This window comes from Copadichromis virginalis, linkage group LG16, assembly GCF_057382275.1.
Source record: "Copadichromis virginalis isolate Kocher_CV1m ecotype Utaka linkage group LG16, C_Virginalis_male_GT1.1, whole genome shotgun sequence".
Taxonomy (NCBI): Eukaryota; Metazoa; Chordata; class Actinopteri; order Cichliformes; family Cichlidae; genus Copadichromis; species Copadichromis virginalis.
Window position 1 is genome coordinate 11114925 of NC_140633.1, and position 13799 is coordinate 11128723.

A 13799-nucleotide genomic window follows, 5' to 3' on the forward strand; every position below is an offset into this window, starting at 1 on the left:
TCAAACACTGTCAACACATGCATTTCCTCATTGTTTTTTCCTAACACAACCTGAAGGGCTTCTGAACAAAGAGTTGACTTCAGGTATTAAAATAAGCATTGAAGTTTCGCCAAATGTCTTCAAGGTCTAAATGTTTGCAGTATGTTTGATCCGTCGGTCACTGTTACTGTTAGAGGTAAAGAAAAAGTCTTTGGTTACCACTGTGCTGTGACTGGGGCCTGGTGATGACTGTCAATAAAAGTCACAAAAAGCAACTTGGATAATGAACATCAGTAGAAGTTCAATTGGGTGTTGAAATGTTCGGACAGTGGCACAGTTTTCATAATTTTAACTCTCTGTGTCAACACAATAGTTTTTAAAATGCAACAATAAAGTGCAGATTTTTAGCTTCTATTTCCAAGTGACTGTGCAAAAACATCATTCTCACAGTACTCAAATGGATGAGTTACCCAAATAATACTTTTTAAAAAACCCAGTGAATTAGTTTTTTCTTTTTGTTCTTTGTAAAAAGTTTCAAACCCACAGACATTACCAAATAGCAGATTTCCTCTTTCTGATCCTTTGATGTTGGCACCTCTGGAGCCTGTAGAGTGAAACACTTTCAACATACCCAGGATATCTTTGTTTCACTTATACTAATTCAGACCAAAAACAACGATAGACTAGCCTTCTGTTTAACCATGTAGCTACAACGGTGTTCCCAAAAGGGGTGATGTTGGAAACGTATGATGACTCAAACATGATTGTCCATACAAAATATTGTTAGAGAGAGATGAGATTAAAAATATAATGCATGCTATAGTCCAGTATACCTGCTCCAGTTAATGTGTATGTGTAGGACATACATACTGTACGGTGCTTTTATCCGATATTCATAAAAGAAACCCTTCAGTGAATGTGGGCACATTAAACACTTTGACTGAAAATGCGTTACGTTATAAAAGTTTTCTTCAGCCGCATGAATTGAAGCTCAAAGTTTGCATTTAGATTGCATCTTTATTGTTTCATTGTAAATCTGCTGTAGCTGCATACAGCATCAAACTATTCAAAAATTGCGTCCTTGTCCAAAACATTTCCACACCTAGAAAATACAGAATAACAAACTCATACAAAACATTGTTTTATGGCAAAAAAAACCTTTACAACATCTTTGGCAAAATGACATCACAACGGTTTTTTTATACGCCATATCATTCGTATTTACTCTGTATAGTTTTAATAGATTGTTTTTCTTTCCCCACAGTGTTGGTGACATTGCTCTGCTGAATTGCACCGCCGTCGTGAACACCAGCAACGAGTCGCTAAACGACAAGAACCCCACGTCTGACAGCATCCATCAGCTGGCAGGACCCGAGCTCCGAGACGAGCTGCTTAAACTCAAAGGTAGACATGGAAGGTTAAACTGCTGAAATGAGCTTGATTTCACTTTGGTCTTCTCAGAGATATCACTGTGAGTGTTAAATATAACCAGTCACCTGATATCACGCTGGCACTACCGCTGGCACTTTAATACAGAGTAACTTTTATCAAGTCTCTACAGCTGCTGAAAGTACTGATAACACACAAATAAGTATGTTCTGGCTTCTGTTCTGGCAGGAGCCCAGTTTTCACTGGAACTACTTTCTGCAGAATTGCTTCCAGTAATATGCTTTGAACTTTGAGCTCCAATTTCAAGGAACAAATACAGATGTTCTTGAACCCTGCAAAGATTTCTGGGTTTGTTATTCAATCATCTGCATCACTGTGGATGTGTGACAGTGTTTTTGAGATTGGCTTTTCAGACGTCCCAAGTACAAAAAAAGGTCTAGTTACTGGTTTTTACCCCGACACACTGGAAGTGTCTTTTCATCAAAAAACGTCACCTAAAAATATCTACATTATTATATATATATTGATGCTTTAAGATGCAGTATTTGAAGAAGCTGGTGCTCAAAATAAAAACCTCTGTGTGGTTAGCATACCAGAAAATTTAATCAGCAAATTTAATTGTCAAAAGAAAAGTTTTCCCTTTCATGAACTCAGTTGTCAGCTCTCTGATTCACATGTGTATTTGCTGGATCAACAGTCATGAGAGTTTATTTTTAACATGTAATAATAAATATAATAATCTTTTTGTGTGTTTGTGTCCAGGATGTCGCACCGGGGAGGCAAAGCTGACCAAGGGCTTCAACCTAGCAGCGCGGTTCATCATCCACACCGTGGGGCCAAAGTACAAAGCCAAATACAGGACGGCAGCAGAGAGTTCACTATACAGCTGCTACAGAAACATCATGCAGCTGGCTGCGTAAGAATCAGCAACTTATAATTCAGCCCACGTGCTAAACTTGGCAGTAATCGGACTTTCACAAATTTCATCTGTTTCATTCTCTGTCAGAAAGCACCAGCAAACAGTCACTGAATGAAAGTGACTGAGCTTTCCAGCTTTTCAGATTACAGAAACACTGATTTTAGAAAAGTTGGATCTGTTTTAAAAGTTGATGGAAAAACATTAAATCCATCTGTAAAATATGAACTCATTGGATAAATTAAAAACAACCCCCCCCAAAAAACAGTGTTTCAGATTAAAATCCACAATTTCCTAATCAATATTTCACAGACCAGATTGTGCCGTTTCTGTCCTGATCTACTTGGTGATATAGATGTTTGCAGTATATGATGAAGTGGAGAGAGCAGTGATGATGATTTAAGGGAGAAGGCTGAACCCACTAAGACAAAAAAAGAAAGGAAAAAGTCAGACTGGCAAAATTTAAATAGTAGTACTGGAGGTCAAAGGAGCTTGCAAAGTGTGAAACTGGCTGATTGGGACCCACACCCAGTTTCACACCTTGGCTCAGGCGATTAGAGGATCATCAGGGGTCCTTTTGTCCCTCTGTGGGGGGAAACTCCCACTAGGTTTATATCTGGGACTCTCCACCATTTGACCTTAGAACTGAAGAAGCTTCTCGGATGAGAGGTGAAACGTCTTCAAGTAACTTAAAGAAGTCCAGACGCTTTTCTTTGCAAGCTCCTTTGACTACAATGACCTGGATGACTGAGAACCTTCACAGACGTAGTACTGGAGGTATTTAGTGTTTTGTTTTTACCCCTCAGCTGTAAAAAGGCTGGTCAGAGATTGTTGTCACGCCTCCCTCAGGTGGGCAGGCAGCATGGACACCTGAGTTTGTGAATGCGATAAATCCAGAACATGGCAGGAGTTTTAAATGAATACCATACATGTATGTACTAAGAATCTTGGGGAAATTTGAATCTCAAACTCAAGGTCAGAGGACAAGTTTTCTGAAAATCTTGCAAATGCGATAACTCGCGTAGGTCACCTAGGACTTTCGAATTGATATAATAGGTTTGTCTACTAGAAAACTGAGGGGAAGCACTGACGGCTGCCAGCATTTTCTTTACATGGAATTACATTTTTACCTCCATCAAGGATGTTATGTTTTTGGTAGTGTCATTCTGTTTATAAACACAACAGCTCAGTAAGTTCTGGATGAACTCTGAAAACTTTGTAGGTGTGTAGAGTGGGGTCCATAATAATCCCTTCAAATTTGTCTTAAATTTGTCTCCACCAAGATCTTCAAGGTCAACTCAATGACTTATTAGTCAAAAACTGATGAAAAGCCTGAGAACTTCAAAACTACGATTGTTACAAGTTGGTGTGTATTGTCAGCATATAGAAAGTGCCATATGAAGGTTTAAAATATCATGTCACATTTGACCTCTGACCTTTCTTCAAGGTCAATAGAGGGATCTGAAGGTGCTATATTGAACCATTGTTTGTATTGACAACATGTAGACATATTGGGAATGATGTATGTCACATTTGACATTGTATAGTCAGTGTGTACTGTAGATGTGATGTGCAGTATGTGAGACTGTATTTCTTCATTTTTCACCACAGAGAGCAGTCAATGGCATCAGTTGGCTTCTGTGTGGTGACCACAATCAAAAGAGGTTATCCTCCGGAGGATGCAACACACATTGCTTTGAGTAAGACACACAGATGCACACAGGTTTTTATTGGAGTGACACTTTAGTCATATTTTCTTATTTTTTTATCTCTCTTTGTAAGTTTATTGGTGCAGCCCTCCACCAAAATCCCGATTTCTCATGTGACCCCTTTGGAAAATTGAACTCCCCAAGCTTGTAATCGGCCCAAATTCAAAACAGTGGAATTTAATCTAAGAGGTTAGATTGCCACCCTGAAATCACTCAGATCCACTCAAACAGAAGTCTTACTCACCTCTGGAGTTAAAGCTACTACTGGCTGTAAAATAACCACAAAACCTAAACTGAATGTAAGACTGGATATACACGGGGCATAGTTGAGTGTATTAGTTCAGTGAACACCCAAAGAGAACCATATGTGGCAAATATTCTGCTTGTTTGCAAAATGTTTGTTCAGGTTTGTTCACTTAAATACACGACTACAGGTCCACACCACAGAAAAGGACGCATCTCAGTTGGTTTCATCCTCTTCTTAGTCTTAGAATAATTGCAGTTCTCTGTAAACTACAGATTTGCTGTTATTTGTCTGTGTTATCTTGTAACAAACCAAAACAAATGTGTTTGCAGGGACAGTGCGGCGGTTCTTGGAGAATCATGGAAACAGCATAGAAACGGTGGTGTTTGCGGTTTCAGACACAGAGGAGGTTTGTGTGACTTCTTGTCTTTAGTTTAGACCAACAGGAAACACTGAACCTGCATGTTCCTCTTATTTAAAACCAGCTGTATTAAGTTAGCCATGTGCATATTAATCACTAATAGATATATATTCATATTTGTGCTCTTTCAGTCTGTGTTCAAGAAGTTACTCCCTCTGTACTACCCACGCTCTGAGGGAGAAGAAAAGGCTTGCCTACCTCTCATCCCAGCTGACATCGGCAATTCTGAGGGTGAACCAGTGGTTCCAGAAAGACGGATCCGCATCACAGAGAAACCAGGAAGCATTGAAGGTGCAGCCTTCTTCTTTTTTTTTTTTTTTTTTTTTCTCAATAATGTGATGAACAATTTCCTGAAATCGGAAAGGGACACACAACATGCTTCACTTTCATTTCAGTCAAAAAGAAACAAAACATTTCTTCCCTGTAGTTTGAATTTGTAGAATAAAAGCTTTTCTTTTCACTTGAAAGACTTAATTGTCAAGTTGAAATAGTCTGACCGAGCAGTCAGCCGTTTGGCTTTTTAGGCTGTCAGCCATTCATGTTGTTTGTCACTCACTCACCAACGGAACCATAAAACATCTGAGCTCAATCATTAAATACAGTGTGAAGATGACACTGGATAATGATTAACTTAGAGCTCAGGTTGTTTTTGTGAGTCAGTCAGACTGCATCTGCCTTCAGGCTCCTGAAGTGTCAGGACATGATTGTTTTATTTGTAGTAAAGCACTGACAGGACATGAGAAGTATCGCAGACAGATTTTAACCAACATAATGCCTCGTCACAATGATTGTCTCAAAGCCCTTGAACAAAAGTGTTCTCCTAAAAGAAAGAGTTTGATGTGATCAGCACACGACTATCAAACAAAGGAAGATTCGAGAAACTTTCAGAATTCTAAATAGGGAAACTGTTTTGAAGCACATCAAAGCTTTTCTAGTCTCCCAACATTTGTATTTGTCCTCTAGCTAAATGCAGACCAAGTAGTCTTTATTGAAAGTAATCGAGGCCCAACAGTTCTGTAGAAATAGCAAAATAATAAAAACACAAAGGACAAACAGAAATTTTGAGTTTTTAAACCCTCCACATAAACTGGATTTTGTATGACCTCTTTAGTTTACCTCAGCTAAGCCTTTGCTTGCACCCTAAATGTTAGGTTTTGGTGAAGAGGCCTGTGAAAGTAACACCAGCCCATGTGTTAGTGAGTGTTTGTGGTTTCCATTTTGAGCCTCTTGCCTCCATTGACCTCAAGTGTGGTGCCTGCTGGCCTGATGCTTCAAAGCATCGACATGTGGCTTTGGGGTGTTGATCCAAAGCAAGCAGGCTGCCTGCGAGTGAAACCCAATAACAACAGGCTGATGTATACACACTGACAGATGCACATGTCCGTTTGGATGTTGATAAAATGCACAGACATGCATGCAGCAGTGCATGTGGTCTTGGAGAAACAAGGAATGAAACAGACTTGAACCCGAGCCTGGAATCTGTCAGCTGAGTTTATGACTTCATAGCAGCGTTTTCACACACGTGTAACAGCATCCTTGCAGATGAATTGGAATCTGTGTAATAAAATAAATACGGACAAACAAGCAAACCCATGAGAATGTTGCTGCATTTATAATTTGCTAAAACTTGTACACAGATAGTGTTTTGAGGGGAAACGATCGTTTAAAAAAGCCAGAGTTAACTGGATTAATTATTTTTTGTAAGTAGTATCGGATACAAGTTCAGCATTTCATTACGATGTCTTATCTGTTGGCTTGTCTAGATGAATGTGAAGAGGACAGCCTGGAGTTGGATCTGGGTCAGGTTGGGACTCACGCCTTCGCCCGGATGGAGGGCGACGTAGACAAACAGCGGAAACTGATTTTACAGGGACAGATGTCTGAGGCAGCCATGCAGAAGCAACACCAGAGAAAGTAAGAGTCCAAGCAAACTGTGAGATAACTCGATGATGCTTTCAAATGTTTTTCTTTAAATAAATGTAATAACATAATACTTCAAGTGTTTTCCACTTGTATTAACATTGACGTTGCCTGTATTAAAGTTTTCACGTGCAAAATCAAGTGCAGTATTTTCTTCAGTTACTAAACTGTAAATAAGTACAATTTGAATTACTCTATTTATGAAGTATTTCTATCTAATGCTGTTTCAGTTTGCACTGTAAGTGTTTGTCACTTAAAATTTTACTGAAACATTTCTGAACGGCTACGTTTTGGCTGCTTTCATGATCACACTTAAAGTTCTTTTTAGTTTTTTTGGGGGTTTTTTTTATAGGTTTTTAGTAGATGTTTTGGCAGTAATTTACAGAGGCAGTAGTTATAGCATGTGTGTAACCGCTAATTGTTCCATATATTTAAGATACTCTTTCTGTTTTAATCCTGCAGCTACGGTCGCTGGCTGTGTCGAGCGAGAGCAGAGGACCTGTCAGACATCGCCGCGCTGAAAGCGTTGTACCAGACTGGTAGGTGTTTGAGCATGGGACGTGCATATTAGATCTTTGAAGGAGTCTTTCAACGTCTGAATGTAGATCTGAAACAAAACCAGGAACCAAAAGACAGTTTTCAGACATGTGTATTGTAAGGGTGCTCGCCTGAGAGTTTCTGTTCCGCCTCTGCATGAAGAGCGAAGGCAATTCATCCTCTCTAAGGCACAATTGACTGTCATCACCAGTAGGAGGCAGTGTTGTTGCACACAGTCCAGGACGAGGTTGAGCACCAATTAGCTCAGCCGATGTCAAGTGAGGCAAAGGTTGAACCTATTTGAACTTTCAGGCCGTGTTTTGAGGTGGGTACATTTAAGCTTTAACATTAAATATATAGTTTTAAATTAAAGAATATTTAATTTAAAACTATATATTTAATGTATTTTACTTGTATCACAAGAAAAGTCTTTCCAAAAAAAATGTTCTTTATGTTGTTGACTGTCTTAGGGAAATATGCAAAAGAAACATTTTACATTTTGTAGTGATGCTACACAAGTAGAAGGTCTGTATGCATTCAAGTAAGAAACAAAGGCTGTCATACAGCCACTAATGCACATTACAGTTGGAGTGTTTTATCCAAAAGTCAGCTTTCCAAATCACTGCAGATTACAAGCGAAAAGTCCAGATCATAGTCACAGACACAGAGGCTGAACTGCTGGAAAACTATTACTCAGTGTTGGCCAGATGACCTCTGTAGGCAGAGGGCCAAACACAGACTGTATCTCCACACTTCTCACTTACTACATCTGCAGCTCTGTTTCAATACTGTGATACTATATTTAAATGAATACAAAATTGCAGGGTCTGAGTGTCTTTACACTTTACTGTGTATTTGTCCAGGCGTGGATATATGTGGCAGGACGGTGATGGTCGTGGTTGGACGAAACATCCCCGTGACCCTCATTGACCTTGAAAAGGTAACGTGTGCCAGTATGTCAAAGTGAAGCACTTTTAGTGATCTTAGTCATGTCGGACCTCACCGTAACAGATGGTGCAGATTTATTTTTTTGTGTACTCGTAATAATGCAATACGTGTGAGCAAGCACAGGTCACATTGATCTGCTTTTAACCTTGTTCACTGCACGTTTGATTTTACTCCTCAGTACCTGTTGCAAAATGCAATATATCTGTTTTTGATAACCAAGATGGCGCCGCGTATGGATGCCCTGGTGCTTCAGTGCGTTACTTTTGTCTTGTTTTTGTGCATTTCTTCTGTGTCTGGGAACTCCTCTGGATACTCGTACACCAGAGAAGAGCTCCTTAACTGCAGGACTACAACGCCTGTGGACTTATTTCCAATATTTGTCGCATCTGCGGCAGATTTACTGCTGACTCTGATCAGGAAAGTGAGACGTCGAAAGAGAGGTAAGCGAGCCGGCGTACTCGTGCGTTTGAGGAAACGCGGACTGAGAACGGCCCTTCCTGGGATCTTCCTTTCTAATGTACGCTCACTCTGGAATAAGATAGACGAGCTGGCCCTGATGAGAAGCATGAACAGAGACTTTGCCTCCTCCTGTGTCTTATGTTTTACGGAGTCGTGGCTCAGTGAGGACATCCCGGACTGCGCGCTCAAGCTGGAGGGCTTTCATCTGCTGCGCGCGGACCGGCAGGCCGCTCTCTCCGGTAAAACCAAAGGTGGAGGTGTCTGCTTCTACATCAATAGTGGCTGGTGCACAGATGTAACAGTGATTGCTCAGCACTGCTCTCCCTCTCTGGAATATCTTTTTATTCACTGCAAACCGTTTTATTCTCCGCGGGAGTTTGCTTCATTCATCCTGGCCGCTGTTTACATCCCGCCAGACGCGGATGCGCAAGCAGCTCAGTGCGCACTCGCAGAGCAGATTCTCCACACGGAGCGGACATACCTGGACTCTCTCATCATTGCTCTTGGGGACTTTAACAAAGCCAATCTGAGCCATGAGCTTCCGAAATACAAGCAGTATATTAAATGCCCGACCAGAGAGGAGAGGACATTAGACCACTGTTACAGCACGATCAGCGGGGCCTATCGCGCGGTGCCGCGCGCTTCACTCGGACTTTCTGACCACGTCATGATCCACCTAATCCCCGCGTACAGACAGAGGCTGAAGCTCTCCAAACCTGTCGTGAGGACCAAAAAACTGTGGAGCAACGAGGCTGTGGAGGAGCTTCGCACGTGTTTGGAGACCACAGACTGGGACACAATGAAGGCTGCTTCTAACAGCTTGGACGAGTTTACGGACACTGTCACCTCCTATATCCACTTCTGTGAGGACAGCATTGTGCCATCACGCACCAGGGTGAGTTATAACAATGACAAACCCTGGTTTACTCCTAAACTCAAAAAGCTGTGGCTGGAAAAGAGTAAGGCGTTCAGAAGCGGAGACAGGGACTGCTACAGAGAGGCCAAGTACAGGTTCACTAAAGAAGTGGACATTGCTAAACATCAGCACTCTGAGAAGATGCAGCAGCAGATCTCAGAGAATGACTCGGCCTCTGTGTGGAAAGGTTTTAGGAATATTACAAACTACAAGCCTAAAACCCCCCACTCCACTGACGACTTGCTCTTGGCCAACACCCTTAACGACTTTTACTGCCGTTTTGACGAGCCATCAGGCAGCCTTCACACCTCCAACGACCCCAACAATAGAGGCACTTTGGACACTCATTCCCCCACCTCTCCCCCCTCCATAGAGCCATCACCACCTTCAAACTGTTCACCTGCAACACCCCCCTCCTCACCCCACACAAAAGAGGATTTCACACCACCTCCTCCGACCACAACTCTTCATATTCATGAAGCAGATGTGAGGAAGCAGTTTAGGAGTCTGAATGCTCGGAAAGCTCCCGGCCCAGACGGTGTGTCTCCTGCCACCCTCAGACACTGTGCAAACGAGCTGGCCCCAGTGTTTTCTGGCATCTTCAACTCCTCACTGCAGGCATGTCATGTGCCTGCCTGCTTCAAGTCCTCTACCATAATCCCTGTCCCCAAGAAACCTAGGATCACTGGACTAAATGACTATAGACCCGTGGCTCTGACATCTGTGGTCATGAAGTCATTTGAGCGCCTAGTTCTCTCCCATCTCAAGACCCTCACGGCCCCCCTCCTGGACCCCCTGCAGTTTGCATATAGAGCCAACAGGTCTGTAGACGACGCCATCAACATGGCTCTACACTTCATCCTGCAGCATCTGGACTCCCCAGGAACCTACGCCAGGATCCTGTTTGTGGACTTCAGCTCTGCCTTCAACACCATCCTTCCAGACCATCTCCGAGGCAAGCTTTCCCAGATGAATGTGCCTGATCCCATCTGCCGGTGGATCACTGACTTCCTGACGGACAGGAAGCAGCACGTGAGGCTGGGGAAGAATGTCTCGGACTCCCGGACCATCAGCACCGGCTCCCCTCAGGGCTGTGTTCTTTCTCCTCTGCTCTTCTCCCTGTACACCAACTGCTGCACCTCCACCCACCAGTCTGTCAAGCTAATCAAGTTCGCAGATGACACCACCGTCATTGGGCTCATCTCTGACGGGGATGAGTCTGCCTACAGGAGGGAGGTTGAACGTCTGGTGTCTTGGTGCAGCCACAACAACCTGGTGCTGAATGCCCAGAAGACAGTGGAGATTATTGTGGACTTCAGGAAGCACACAGCCCCACTCCCCCCCATCATCCTGACTGACACCCCCATCACCTCTGTGGACTCATTCCGCTTCCTGGGTACCACCATCACCCAGGACCTGAAGTGGGAGCCCACCATCACCTCCGTCATCAAGAAAGCCCAGCAGAGGATGTACTTCCTGAGGCAGCTGAAGAAATTCAACCTGCCAACACGGACGATGATGCAATTCTACACTGCAATCATCGAGTCCATCCTCACCTCCTCCATCACCGTGTGGTACGCTGGAGCCACTATCAAGGACAAACAGAGACTGCAGCGTGTTGTGCGCTCTGCTGAGAAGGTGATTGGCTGCAGACTCCCATCTCTGCAGGACCTGTACACCTCCAGGACACTGGGGCGTGCAGCTCGGATCTCAGCTGACCCTTCTCACCCTGGACACAGTCTGTTTGACCTGCTCCCCTCAGGCAGGAGGCTCCGGTCCATTCGCACCAGAACCTCTCGCCACAAGAACAGTTTCTTCCCCTCTGCTGTTGGACACATGAACAATAACCACATGACTGTCCCCGCCACTAACACATGACCCTACGCTGTGTCACTGCATCATTTCATGTCTGGCACTGATCACCACCTGCACTCATGTATATATCTTTCTACGTAGCACTCTTAATTCTTATTCTCATGTATATATGTTTGGCACTGATCACCACCTGCACTCATGTATATATCTTTCTACGTAGCACTCATAATTCTTATTCTCATGTATATCTCATGCACATATCTTTCTTTCTACATAGCACTTTAATTCTTATTGTCTGCACTGAAGCACCGCAGCAATTTCCTAACGTTGTAAACCTCAACATCTGGCAATAAACCCATTCTGATTCTGATTTAAATAGGAAAAGCTGCAACTATAAAAGAAAATGTATCAGATGTGGGTGATCTGGTTTTTAACAGAACTGTAAGTAAATAAATACTCACAGTAATCCTGTGTCTTTGTTTCCTCTGCCCGTGTGCTGTAGGCGCTGTTGTACTTCATCCATGTAATGGACCACATCACAGTGAAGGAGTATGTTATGGTTTACTTTCACACGCTGACCGGAGAGCATAACCATCTGGACACCGACTTCCTGAAGAAACTCTACGACATCGTTGACGTCAAGTCAGTCTGACATTTTACTCACCTGATTACACTGAGCCTGTGGCTAATCTAAACCTTGAGCTGAAGGCATGACTGCAATTTTTTTAAGTATTTGCCTTCCATCTTTTAAATTAAAACATGTCAAGTATATTGGAAAACCAACATTAAATCAGATATGAAGTGGAAGAGAACATTGAATAGATAAGGCATTAACTTAGTTCCAGTTTTTGTCTTATTCCTCTGGCATTGAGTCACTGAGTAAGAACAGTCTGCTTCAGCTTTCCATCCAGAACTGTTGTCATCTGGGTTTACAATATATGTTTAAAGTAGAATTAGATTTGGCTGACATTGTTGGCCAACTACTTCTCCAGTCTTAACTAACCAAAACTTAAAAAAGAATCAGACAGAGAGAGGTTGTGTAAAAAAGACGGTCTTTGGGAATTCCCCTCTCATTCACTCCTTTTCTCTCTCAAAGGCCATGACGATACTATGATTGAGTCATTATAGTAGCCGCTTTCATATTTTCTTCCATGCAGCATAGTGCTTACTGGATTTTAAATCAATCTAACGGTCATTTTGTATCAACATGACAAAGGGTCCACTTTTCGAACTAAATCAAGGTGTTTAACATTTTGTATATTAGGTCATACAAACATTTAGAGTTGACTTTCATTTGACCTATTTGGTGTTCGTTGGCTCTTGCTCTTAGCCTCTGCAGCTGCATTAAAGTTGAGAAACATTGGTCGTGCCACAGTACGATACCACCAAGGTTACAGTGTTTAGATGATTGGAAAAGCCAAACAAGCTGTGAAACACATTTGTTTCATTGTTGGCGTTGGCGCGAAGTCTCGCGGTGACTTGAGGCCAAGCAACTTGGCTCTGACTTGGCCTCAAAGAGTTCAAACGAGTTCTAAACTGAGACCGGATAAACCTTTCAAAGACAGCGCTCTGAAAAGTTGTTGTCAGACATGACTTTGTGATAACTGAGGTTGCAGAATGGATTTGGACCTGAATCGGTCATTCTGTTGAGCAATGACGTGTCCATTGTGTACCATCACATTGGAACTCGATACACATGGAGGCAGATGCTGTTTGATCTCTTTGAGATCTCCTGAAAAGTTCACCATTTATGAATATTTTCGTCGTGCTTAATCGTAGCCACATCTTCCAAATGGAAACCAGAAAGATCTAGACTTCTATTCAGAGATCAGAGTAGACCTACAGCTTCACTGTTCTGAAGTGACTCCTCTATCCACGCAGACTCCCCTGTTTGTGAATGTTATGTGTCCAAAATTAATAAAGACAGACATGAGTGGTCATACAGTAGATATTATTAGAGTTAGGTTTAAGTGTACGTCTTAATCATCCTACTACTACTGATTTAAAACTAGCACTTGAAACTAGATTAAACAAATTTCTAGTGTCCATAAACATCAACACACACATGAAACCCACACAATATCTAAACGTAACTGGAAAAAAAGAAGGGGTTGAAATTTTGTTAACTGGAAGCCACCAAAGGAAAAACCTAGAGAAACTCAGGTACTCGGTGGGTAGGAGAAGCGTTTATAGTTGTCATCTCTTTTTAGTTTTGGTTACTAGAAACCAAACTTGCTTCCTGTGTCAGTGGGAAACTCCATACAGTCAAGACGTACCTTTCCACGCTTGTCTTTCTCAGGTTTCATTGCTTTCTTACTGTCTATTCTGTCGGTTTCACAACACCTTTCTTAACCTTCATAAAGAAAACTGAAACTGTAGCACATTCCTGATGTTTATCCTTTATGTTGTGTGATAAATTTACCCTAAGGGTGTCAGATGCAGGTTACGCGATATATTTCAGTGAGGCAGGAAAAGGGAATTTAAAAAAAAGCAAACCTTGCTTTCACAGAGTCTTTAAATGCGAATGAAGACGCCTTCATTCAGCT

At 42.3% G+C, this 13799-nt stretch overlaps 1 protein-coding gene across 3 annotated transcripts in view; it reads left to right on the forward strand.

Moving 5' to 3' along the window:
* The window catches only part of gdap2 (ganglioside induced differentiation associated protein 2), a 38836-nt gene that overhangs the window by 3787 nt on the left and 21250 nt on the right, over window positions 1–13799 (forward strand). For all 3 annotated transcript variants that reach the window (XM_085435316.1, XM_085435317.1, XM_085435318.1), the window contains exons 3-11: window positions 1244–1383; window positions 2131–2284; window positions 3896–3984; window positions 4570–4646; window positions 4790–4949; window positions 6422–6572; window positions 7041–7117; window positions 7979–8055; window positions 11756–11895. In XM_085435316.1, the coding sequence (XP_085291442.1) occupies window positions 1244–1383; window positions 2131–2284; window positions 3896–3984; window positions 4570–4646; window positions 4790–4949; window positions 6422–6572; window positions 7041–7117; window positions 7979–8055; window positions 11756–11895 (1065 nt within the window). The remainder of the gene's footprint in view (window positions 1–1243; window positions 1384–2130; window positions 2285–3895; window positions 3985–4569; window positions 4647–4789; window positions 4950–6421; window positions 6573–7040; window positions 7118–7978; window positions 8056–11755; window positions 11896–13799) is intronic.